At 47.1% G+C, this 12127-nt stretch overlaps 1 protein-coding gene across 1 annotated transcript in view; it reads left to right on the top strand.

Moving 5' to 3' along the window:
- atp6v1ba (ATPase, H+ transporting, lysosomal, V1 subunit B, member a) overlaps window positions 1–12127 on the top strand; it is a 62031-nt gene extending 49904 nt beyond the window's left edge. Inside the window, exons 9-14 of the mRNA XM_020934642.2 lie at window positions 14–137; window positions 3799–3949; window positions 7518–7600; window positions 8111–8215; window positions 9403–9532; window positions 11600–12127. Of these exons, the coding sequence (XP_020790301.1) occupies window positions 14–137; window positions 3799–3949; window positions 7518–7600; window positions 8111–8215; window positions 9403–9532; window positions 11600–11742 (736 nt within the window). The 3' untranslated portion in view covers window positions 11743–12127. The remainder of the gene's footprint in view (window positions 1–13; window positions 138–3798; window positions 3950–7517; window positions 7601–8110; window positions 8216–9402; window positions 9533–11599) is intronic.

The following is a 12127-nucleotide window of genomic DNA, read 5'->3' as shown; positions in this document are numbered from 1 at the left end:
TTTGCCCAATCAGGATCGAGCGCATCATCACTCCGCGTCTGGCCCTCACCACGGCCGAGTATCTGGCCTATCAGTGTGAGAAGCACGTGCTGGTGATTCTGACCGACATGAGCTCGTACGCCGAGGCTCTGAGAGAGGTGAGCACCCGCACCTGGTCACGTCCGTCCACCTCCGTCCACCTCCGTCCACCTCCGTCCACCTCCGTCCACCTCCTCTGTGTGTTTGGGCCTCGGGTTTGTCGCCCCAGTCGGTTTTAGATTCAGTATTTTTTTTTAAACAAATTTCAGCGTATTTGTGTCTCCCTCCCACGAGACGATGACCTAAAACTGCTGTAACAACGACGCGGTAGATTCACCTATGACGCCCTCCTCCTCCTCCTCCTCCGCTCCTCCTCCACCTCCTCCGCCTCCTCCACCACCTCCTCCACCGCCTCCTCCACCACCCTCCACCACCTCCTCCTCCACTCCTCCGCCTCCTCCTCCACCTCCTCCACCTCCTCCACCACCTCCTCCTCCACCCTCCTCCTCCTCCACCTCCTCCACCTCCTCCACCACCTCCACCTCCTCACCACCTCCTCCACCTCCCCCACCACCGCCTCTCCACCTCCTCCACCGCCTCCTCCGCCTCCTCCACCACCTCACCACCGCCTCCTCCTCCGCCTCCTCCGCCTCCTCTACCACCTCCCCACCTCCTCCACCACCTCCACCACCTCCTCCGCCTCCTCCTCCTCCCTCCACCACACCTCCGCCACCTCCACCTCCTCCACCGCCTCCTCCACCAACCTCCGCCTCCTCCACCACCTCCTCCACCTCCTCCACCACCTCCTCCACCTCCTCCACCTCCTCTCCTCCTCCACCTCCTCCTCCTCCACCTCCACCACCTCCTCCACCTCCTCCTCCACCTCCTCCACCTCCGCATCCACCACCTCCACCTCCACCTCCGCCTCCTCCACCTCCTCCCTCCGCCTCCTCCACCTCCTCCACCTCCTCCACCTCCTCCGCCTCCCTCCACCTCCTCCACCTCCACCACCTCCTCCACCACCTCCTGCCTCCTCCACCACCTCCTCCACCACCTCCTCTCACCCACCTCCTCCTCCTCCCTCCACCACCTCCACTCCTCCACCGCCTCCTCCACCACCTCCGCCTCCTCCACCTCCTCCACCTCCTCCACCTCCCTCCTCCACCACTCCTCCACCTCCGCCTCCTCCACCTCCTCCCCTCCTCCACCTCCTCCACCTCCTCCTCCTCCACCTCCACTCCTCCTCCTCCGCCACCTCCGCCTCCTCTCCTCCACCTCCACCACCTCCACCTCACCTCCTCCACCACCTCCACCTCCTCCTCCTCCACCACCTCCTCCGCCTCCTCCACCACTCCTCCACCACCTCCCCTCCTCCACCACCTCCTCCCCTCCTCCACCTCCACCACCTCCTCCGCCACCTCCACACCTCCTCCGCCTCCTCCACCACCTCCCCTCCTCCACCTCCTCCGCCTCCTCCGCCTCCTCACCACCTCCGCCTCCTCCGCCTCCTCCTCCACCACCTCCGCCTCCTCCACCACCACCTCCACCTCCTCCACCACCTCCACCTCCTCCTCCGCCTCTCCTCCACCTCCTCCTCCTCCACCACCTCCACCTCCTCCACCTCCTCCTCCACCACCACCTCCGCCTCCTCCGCCTCCTCCGCCTCCTCCACCTCCACCGCCTCCTCCACCTCCTCCGCCTCCTCTGCCTCCGCCCGCTCACACAGGATATAATGTGTTTATTTACTCGTGTTTATTAAACTTTACCAATCAGTAATGTTCAGCTGATGTGGACGTGGTGCTTGAGCTTCGTGCTCCTCAAAGTCCTCGTCTACAGAAGCCGAGAGGGTCACAACAAACACAAAAGCCACAACACATTAAAAAGCCACAACAGAAGTGACGTCGGGACTCTATTTTCCGACGGACCGATCAAGCGGCAAGTGAAGAAGAACAACTACAACGTGAAACAAATAATGATAAAACAATAAATTACTTTTACTTACGTTTCCAACTTCTGTGTTCCTTTACTTTTCACGTTGTAGTTCTTCTTCTTCACTTGACACTTGATCGGTCCGTCGGAAAATAGAGTCCCATGGTCACTTCTGTTGTGTCTTTTTAATGTGTTGCGGCTTTTGCATTTGTGTTGCGGCGTTTGCGTTTGTGTTGCGGCTTTTGCATTTGTGTTGCGGCTTTTGCGTTTGTGTTGCGGCTTTTGCATTTGTGTTGCGGCGTTTGTGTTTGTTGTGACTCGTCTTCCGTCCTCGTCCTCGTCCGGGTCCAACACATGCGTCTGAACGCGCTGTATCTCCGTGATGAATAAAAGTTTACTCCTGTCGCTGTCAGGGCCGCACCTGTCTCCCCCTCCCTCCCTTCCTGAGACGGGCGGAGGAAGGGCGGCTCACTCGTCGCCTACGTTGCCTTTGGGGGGCGGAGCCTGTGCTTTCTCAGGACGGATGGGGGGAGGAGCAACAGTCGGACTTGTACAAACAGATTCAGATTAAAACCAAGAAGTCAGAACTTTAACTAATAAAACCCAGTGTTCTCTTTCTCTTTTCTCTTCTTTTTCTTTCTGCCTTTTGCCTTGAATAAATGTTCTGCTGTTTTTCTTTCTCTCCTCCTCCTCCTTCTTTCTCTCTAAACTCTCTCTCTTCTCTCTCACTACATCTCTACTCCACTCATTATTTCTCTTTTCTCTGCTTTTCACCTCGACAATATCCACTGTTATTCTTTCTCTCTCTCTCTCTCTCTCTCTGCTTTTTACCTTGACTACATTTTATTCCACTCTTATTATTTCTCTCCTCTCTCGCACATCTCTCTATCCCTGTCATTTCTCCTCCATTATATCCCCTCCTTCTCTCTTTCTCTCTTTCTTTCTTTCTTTTTCTCTCCGGGCTTCACCTTGACTTCTATATTCTGCAGTTATTCTTTCTCTCTCTTCTCTCTCTATAATGACTCTTTGTCCTCCTCCTGCTCTTTCGTTCCTCATCTTCTCTCGTCCTCCACCTCGCCTCAACCCATTCACTCGCTCCTCTTTTTCCTGCGCTGACCTTTGACCCAGGAAGTACAAACGCGGCACTCTTGGTCATTTGGCGTTGGCTTTGTGGCGTCGCTCGACTCTGACAAAACCCAACCTCCATTTTCTTCACTTCAGAAAACGAGAGAAAAGTGAAAACCTCCACAAGAGCGAAATAAACCCACGAGAGACTGGCTCCTTTAAACTGATTAAACTGATTAAACTGATTTAAACTGATTTAAACTGATTTAAACAGTTAATCAGCTGTGACTCAGAGTTTTTTCAGTAAAGGAGGCAGATTCTGAATATTTGACTTGTGATCCTGTTTCACTGTGTCCTTTTTGGAGAACTCAGAGTTGTGTTTGTGTGATCATCTTTATTCTCCTGTACTCAAGACGTCATTGCTCCGATCTGCCTCGTTTCCCCCTCCACCTTTCCCCGCCCACTCTGACGTCCGGCTCGTTCTTCTCTGATACTCGTTCAGTCACGTCGAAGCTGTGACCAAAACTCTTTTCACAACCTGATCTAGTCTGACCTCTGAAGATCAACAGAGCCTCACCAGGTCCAGACCAGGTCCAGACCAGGTCACCAGGTCCAGACCAGGTCCAGACCAGGTCTGAGGTCAGACAAGATGAGGGTTTGATAAGCTGAACATCTATTGTCTTTTAACAGAGGGTTAGACTCTCCCTCTCTCCTCTCTCCTCCTTTTCTCTTTCTCTTTCTTCTCGTTTCTCCTGTCGTCCGTCTGACGTGTCGTTCTCTCTGCAGGTGTCTGCTGCTCGTGAGGAGGTTCCTGGGCGCAGAGGTTTCCCCGGGTACATGTACACCGATCTGGCCACGATTTACGAGCGCGCCGGGCGAGTGGAGGGACGCAACGGCTCCATCACCCAGATCCCCATCCTCACCATGCCCAACGACGGTACGCACGCCACGCACGCCACGCACGCCACGCACGCCACGCACGCACGCCATGCACACGACGCACGCCACGCACGCCACGCACGCACACGCACGCACACGCACGCACGATGCACACGCATGCACGCCACGCCACGCACGCACGCACGCACGCACGCACACGACGCACGCCACACGCCATGCACACGGGACACACAAACGCACGGCATCACCCAAACCACGACACACTGAAAACTCTCTGAAACTCATTTATTTAGTTCAGTTTGTTCAAGTCTTTTAAAACCGTTCTCTCACATTCTAACACTGTTCCATGTCTGAAGAGGTTCTAGACTCGTCCATGCATGTTTGAGTCATCTGGAGATCTATGGAGTAAGAAAGCTGTCAAAAATATTTGTGCGCATAAAATAGAAATCCATGCATATTTGTCTGTAGTTGTGCATAAAATAAATATTTGTAAACTCTCAAATGAGTCCAGTCGTACATAAAATATATTGTGTGTATTTTATCCATCAGAATACGAATTGAAAAATGACGACGTCATGAATTAAAATCACCAAATGAAAATTTACGATTACACTTTCATCAGTACGAATACGAATTCACAGACGGAACTTTACTGTCAAAAATACGTCATCACTTCACAGACATTATCCATCGAGCAGAAGAAACATCGATCAAGATCAAGACTGAGCAGCTCAAGTTTGTATCAGAGTAAAAACAGAGGAATGACACAAGAAGAAACAACAGAACAACAAGTGGGTTCATTCAAATCTATTGTAAAAATGTCTTGAATTCAGGAACCGAACGCTGCTGTATAATATTGTGTAGAAACACTTCCTCTGAACGGGAAACTGCACCTATATGTTAGAAAACATAGTGGAGCCAGTTGGAAACATCAGACGTAACGTTCTCCCAGGATCATTAACAAATATCAGGTTCTCTGTGTGTTTAGATTAAAACATTCACGACTCCAGCCACAGCGAACATCAGTCAGTCTGAACCTTCAGCTGCATTTCTCGCATGAAATGCCACCAAAAGTTCCTCTTTACGCTGAAATGTCCCAGTTTACACCAAACACCAAACTGTCCTGGTTACAGACGTCACAGCCAATGAAATGTTCCACATTACACTTTAATGCAGCTTCCAGCATCAATTAATGTTGGTGTTTACAGGCAACACCTTGGTATGTTTACAGTATTTACCGTAAGTTTAACGTCACCGTGAGGTGGATGGATTTGCTCATGTATAACCCATTATAACTCATGTATAACCCATTATAACACATGTATAACCCATTATAACTCATGTATAACCCATTATAACATGTATAACCATTATAACATGTATAACCCATTATAACTCATGTATAACCCATTATAACTCATGTATAACCCATTATAACTCATGTATAACCCATTATAACACATGTATAACCCATTATAACTGTATACATTATAGTATAACCCATTATAACTCATGTATAACCCATTTATAACATGTATAACCCATTATAACTCATGTATAACCATTATAACACATGTATAACCCATTATAACACATGTATAACCATTATAACATGTATAACCCATTATAACACATGTATAACCCATTATAAACACATGTATAACCATTATAACTGTATAACCATTATAACACATGTATAACCCATTATAACACATGTATAACCCATTATAACTCATGTATAACCATTATAACACATGTATAACATTATAACATGTATAACCCATTATAACACATGTATAACCCATTATAACATCATGTATAACCCATTATAACTCATGTATAACCCATTATAACACATGTATAACCCATTATAACTCATGTATAACCCATTATAACACATGTATAACCCATTATAACTCATGTATAACCCATTATAACACATGTATAACCCATTATAACACATGTATAACCCATTATAACTCATGTATAACCCATTATAACACATGTATAACCCATTATAACTCATGTATAACCCATTGTCTGAAATGCAGCTGAAGGTTCAGACTGACTGATGTTCGCTGTGGCTGGAGTCGTGAATGTTTTAATCTAAACACACAGAGAACCTGATATTTGTTAATGATCCTGGGAGAACGTTACGTCTGATGTTTCCAACTGGCTCCACTATGTTTTCTAACATATAGGTGCAGTTTCCCGTTCAGAGGAGGTGTTTCTACACAATATTATACAGCAGCGTTCGGTTCCTGAATTCAAGACATTTTTACAATAGATTTGAATGAACCCACTTGTTGTTCTGTTGTTTCTTCTTGTGTCATTCCTCTGTTTTTACTCTGATACAAACTTGAGCTGCTCAGTCTTGATCTTGATCCATGTTTCTTCTGCTCGATGGATAATGTCTGTGAAGTGATGATGTATTTTTGACAGTAAAGTTCCGTCTGTGAATTCGTATTTGTACTGATGAAAGTGTAATCGTACATTTTCATTTGGTGATTGTAATTCATGATGTGGTAATTTTTCAATTCATATTCTGATGGATAAAATACACACAATATATTTTATGTACGACTGGACTCATTTGAGAGTTTACAAATATTTATTTTATGCGCAACTACAGACAAATATGCACAGATTTCCCAAATACACACGGATTTCTATTTTATGCGCACGAATATTTTTGACAGCTTCTTACTCCATAGACGTTCTCTCCCAATCTCACCCAATTCAAACGCTCAAACGGTGAGCAGAACGAGCCTATACGAGGCTCCGCCCACACCACAACTCGCCATAAAAACACAAAAACACGATGCAAAACTGAACACAGCGACTGGACAAACTTGACGTGAGGCACACGAGGAGTGTGTTGTGAAGGGGGAGCGACTTAGCACAGGGAGCAAAGAGAGTACAGAAGTATAATACTCCCTGTTTGTCCCGTGTCTGTGCTGCACACAACACACAGACGTCACTGCCGGAGTTTTTCATTCTCTAAACGAGCGTCAGACTTAAAGTGTTAAAGTGTTAAAGTGTTAGTTTTAAAGTGTTAAAGTGTTAACCCCTTAACCCTTACAGACTATTTGGGTTAATTTTGACCCGTTTTGACATTCAACAGTAGTAAAAATACACTAAGCATCATTCTTTGATCCTGAAATTTTATGACTTTTCCAAAATTTTGCCAAAATACACAAAAATGAAAATATTAAAAGTGTTATACTTTTATATCCCACTGCTTTGAAATAAGCAGAATGTTGCAGTGGATAAACATGGTTATATTATAAATTCCAACAGTTCCAGAATATTCATGTCATTTTCAAATGTAATAAAATATCATCATCATTTTGGCTTTTTAGTTTTTATTTGTTTTGTAAAACAGGACATGATACTGTGTGTTGTAAAACTGACAAAAATATATTTAAATATATATTTCTTCATGTGGGACAGTCTATTTATTTGGTACAGACGCCTGCTGTGAGGGAATTCTTGGTCTGGGCCAAATTTGACCTGGACCAGACTGTGAAAGCTTAAGAAATGAACAGTGTTAAAGTGTTAAAGTGTTAAAGTGTTAAAGTGTTAAAGTGTGTGTTTTGTTTCAGACATCACTCACCCCATTCCTGATCTGACCGGGTACATCACAGAGGGACAAGTCTATGTGGACAGACAACTGCACAACAGACAGGTACAGGACACGGACCTGGGACCTGGGACCTGGGACCTGGGACCTGGGACCTGGGACCTGGGACCTGGGACCTGGGACTTGGGACCTGGGACCTGGGACCTGGGACTGGGACTTGGGACCTGGGACCTGGGACTTGGGACCCGGGACCCGGGACCCGGGACCTGGGACTGGGTCCAGGTCCAGGACAGTTTGTCAAAGTCAGGTCCCGTCAGACCTCAGAGGTTCAGACTCTGCTCACTTCTTGGATGAGACTCTGGAAACATCAGGAGCCACAGACACAAAACCTGTTGTTGTGTCTTTAGGCAAGACACTTCAGCCACAGTGGCCTGTATGAGGTGTGTGTTGGTGGTCAGAGGGACGGATGGTGCAGATTGACAGCTGCACTTCTGTCAGTCTGTCCCAGGGCAGCTGTGGCTACAGTAGTAGTTTACATCAGAGTGAAGAGTGTGAGTTTCCAGTGAAGCTCTGGCTCAAACTGATTCATTTTTATCATGATTTTTTTTCTTTCAGATTTATCCTCCCATCAACGTTCTTCCGTCTCTGTCTCGTTTGATGAAGTCGGCCATCGGAGAAGGAATGACCCGGAAAGACCACGCAGACGTCTCCAACCAACTGGTAAAATATACTACTACTGTAAATACTACTACTACTGTTACTTAAACTGCTCCTGCTCGTACTTGTACTTGTACTTGTATTTGTACTTGTACTTGTATTTGTACTTGTACTTCTTCTGCAGTTTAAATCGTGCACAGTTCGTCTGTAATAACAGGAGCTTTGAGCTGCTGGTGCCTCGTTATCCTCCACAAAGCAGCGTCCTCTACTGTCCTCTCTAGTGTCCTCTCTAGTGTCCTCTCTACTGTCCTCTCCAGTGTCCTCTCTAGTGTCCTCTCTAGTGTCCTCTCTAGTGTCCTCTCTACTGTCCTCTCTAGTGTCCTCTCTAGTGTCCTCTCTACTGTCCTCTCTAGTGTCCTCTCTAGTGTCCTCTCTAGTGTCCTCTCTACTGTCCTCTCTACTGTCCTCTCCAGTGTCCTCTCTAGTGTCCTCTCTAGTGTCCTCTCTACTGTCCTCTCTACTGTCCTCTCCAGTGTCCTCTCTAGTGTCCTCTCTAGTGTCCTCTCTAGTGTCCTCTCTACTGTCCTCTCTAGTGTCCTCTCTAGTGTCCTCTCTACTGTCCTCTCCAGTGTCCTCTCTAGTGTCCTCTCTACTGTCTCTCTCCTGTCCTCTCTAGTGTCTCTCTGTGTCCTCTAGTGTCCTCTAGTGTCTCTCTGTCCTCTTCCTCTCCAGTGTCCTCTCTAGTGTCCTCTGTCCTCTCTAGTGTCCTCTCTAGTGTCCTCTCTAGTGTCCTCTCCAGTGTCCTCTCTAGTGTCCTCTCTAGTGTCCTCTCTACTGTCCTCTCCAGTGTCCTCTCTAGTGTCCTCTCTAGTGTCCTCTCTAGTGTCCTCTCTAGTGTCCTCTCTAGTTCCTCTAGTGTCCTCTCTAGTGTCCTTTTATAATGAATCATATGTTTAGTTTTCTTTGTATACTGAAATCTGAAATATAAAGACGTCTTGGCCATGAAGGTTCAGTGTGTGTGTGTGTGTGTGTGTGTGTGTGTGTGTGTGTGTGTGTGTGTGTGTGTGTGTGCGTGTGTGTTGTTTATAATGAAACATACTGTAGATGTTGTCTCAAACAGCTCTGTCCTCTGTAGTGTCCCACACTGTGTGTTTTATATTTGTACAATATGTGTGTTTTTTTCTCAGTACACGTGTTGTGTATTGTGTGTTTTTGTGTAGTACGTGTGTATATATTTTTTTATTTTTCAGTACGCGTGTTATGCGATCGGTAAAGACGTCCAGGCCATGAAGGCCGTGGTGGGGGAGGAGGCTCTGACCTCTGACGACCTTTTGTACCTGGAGTTTCTGCAGAAGTTTGAGAAGAACTTCATCGCTCAGGGTGAGTCACATGACCCGAGTTTAACTCAACAAAGAAGTGACTCGAGTTTCCACAACGAGAACTTCCACAAACCAGACGAGAGAGAAACACGAGTCAGGCGCCTCTCACACACTCTGACCTTCACACACAGACCTTCACACACAGACCTTCACACACAGACCTTCACACACAGACCTTCACACACAGACCTTCACACACAGACCTTCACACACAGACCTTCACACACAGACCTTCACACACAGACCTTCACACACAGACCTTCACACACAGACCTTCACACACTCAGCTCCTCCTCATCCTCATCTTCATCTTCATCATCTTTATCCTGGACTTTTATTTCACCGTTTGTCCTGAAATCCAACATCAACATGAAGAACATGAAGAACATGAAGAACATGAATAACAGACCAATTATCTCACCTGCAATAACCAACAACATGAATAAAGTTGAAATCAAATAAAACAGACAAACTTTATTCAGCTCATTCACAAAAACTCAACACTGTTCAGTTTTAACACATAAAATACAAAACAACACGTTCACTTTTTCTGTTCATTCTTCCACAAAACCTCAGACTCTTCATCTTCAGAGTCGCACGTTTGGGCGATTTCATCCGTGAGTCCGGATCCGAGTCTCGTCCCGGATCCGAGTCTCGTCCCGGATCCGAGTCTCGTCCCGGATCCGAGTCTCGTCCCGGATCCGAAACCAAAAATAAGAAAATGAAAAAACAACTATTTTATTAATTTATTATTTGTCTCCAAAACCAAAATGAAAAAAACAGAAAACAGCTGTTTCCTGTTTCCATGAACCCGGACGAGCCCAGAGGTGCATCCAGAGAGAGACTGTCAGGTGATCAGGACTGAGAATGGTTCAGTCCTGGTTTAGTCCTGGTTTAGTCCTGGTTTAGTCCTGGTTCAGTCCTGGTTCAGTCCTGGTTCAGTCCTGGTTCAGTCCTGGTTCAGTCCTGGTTCAGTCCTGGTTCAGTCCTGGTTCAGTCCTGGTTCAGTCCTGGTTTAGTCTGGTTCAGTCCTGGTTCAGTCCTGGTTCAGTCCTGGTTTAGTCCTGGTTCAGTCCTGGTTCAGTCCTGGTTCAGTCCTGGTTCAGTCCTGGTTCAGTCCTGGTTCAGTCCTGGTTTAGTCCTGGTTTCAGTCCTGGTTCAGTCCTGGTTTAGTCCTGGTTCAGTCCTGGTTCAGTCCTGGTTCAGTCCTGGTTCAGTCCTGGTTCAGTCCTGGTTCAGTCCTGGTTCAGTCCTGGTTTAGTCCTGGTTCAGTCCTGGTTAGTCCTGGTTCAGTCCTGGTTTAGTCCTGGTTCAGTCCTGGTTCAGTCCTGGTTTTAGTCCTGGTTCAGTCCTGGTTCAGTCCTGGTTCAGTCCTGGTTTAGTCCTGGTTCAGTCCTGGTTCAGTCCTGGTTTTAGTCCTGGTTCAGTCCTGGTTTCAGTCCTGGTTCAGTCCTGGTTTAGTCCTGGTTCAGTCCTGGTTTAGTCCTGGTTCAGTCAGTCCTGGTTCAGTCCTGGTTCAGTCCTGAGTCCTGGTTTAGTCAGTCCTGGTTTAGTCCTGGTTCATTGGTTTCAGTCCTGGTTTCCTTTGGTTCATTTTGTCCATTATCATTTTTTTTCCATTTTTCATTTAATCACAAAATCAAAAACTGAAAAAACGATTCATTATCAGTTTTTTTTTTTTTTTTTTTATTTTGGTTTTGGAGACAAATAATGAAGAAAATATGATTTTTATTTTATTTTTTTTAAACAAATGAGTGACTGACCCATGGATCTTGGTGAATGTTTTTTACTCCGTGAGACTCGGAGTCGCAGTCCATCAAACGGAGCGACTTCGTACTTTACCAAAGTCGTACTGAAACTTTCTGACAGATTTTTGAGCGACAGAAAATCAGTTCGACGTCAGAAACAAAACCACAAAATGAAAATGAAAGAATTAAAATTAAACTGCAGTTTATAATCCAGAAAAGCCAGTGTCCTGAGCTAAACCCACAGGACACAGGACACGTGTTGATGTTTTGTGGTCGGCGTGACGAGCCCGTTGCCGTGGCGATGTGTTTGTTTCCCTCAGGTCCGTACGATAATCGCACCGTGTACGAGACGCTGGACATCGGCTGGCAGCTGCTGCGAATCTTCCCCAAAGAAATGCTGAAGAGGATCCCACAGAGCACGCTCGCCGAGTTCTACCCCCGCGAGTCTGCGGCGCGTCACTGAGACCGCCGGCCCTGACCCCGCCCACCGCCCCGCCCACCACGCACCTGTCACACCTCACCTGTCCAAACTACACCCCCCATCCCCCCCATCCCCCCCCGACTCCTGTGGTTTAAAACGCTGGAAACGGCTGTTGCATTTACAGTTTTCTCTCTTTGCCTGGAATGTTCCACCGTGCGGCGTTTTTCATTCAGACTGAGCCTCTCCACAGATCTGACCTGTAACTCAGACTGAAGGACCCGTCTGCTTCAGTTTAATGCCGCACTGCGGGACATTCCAGGTCCATGGTGTAAATTTAAGTTTTAAAATGCTTCAGGATCCTTCTGCTGCCGACCCCAAACTCTCCTCTGCACAAAGCTCCTCCCCCTCCTCCCCTCCCCTCCCTCCA

This window comes from Boleophthalmus pectinirostris, unplaced genomic scaffold (assembly GCF_026225935.1).
Source record: "Boleophthalmus pectinirostris isolate CB_2022bp ecotype Guang Dong unplaced genomic scaffold, ASM2622593v1 HiC_scaffold_5, whole genome shotgun sequence".
NCBI lineage: Eukaryota > Metazoa > Chordata > Actinopteri > Gobiiformes > Gobiidae > Boleophthalmus > Boleophthalmus pectinirostris.
Note: the sequence above shows the minus strand (reverse complement) of the source record. Positions and strands in the feature narration are given on the sequence as shown.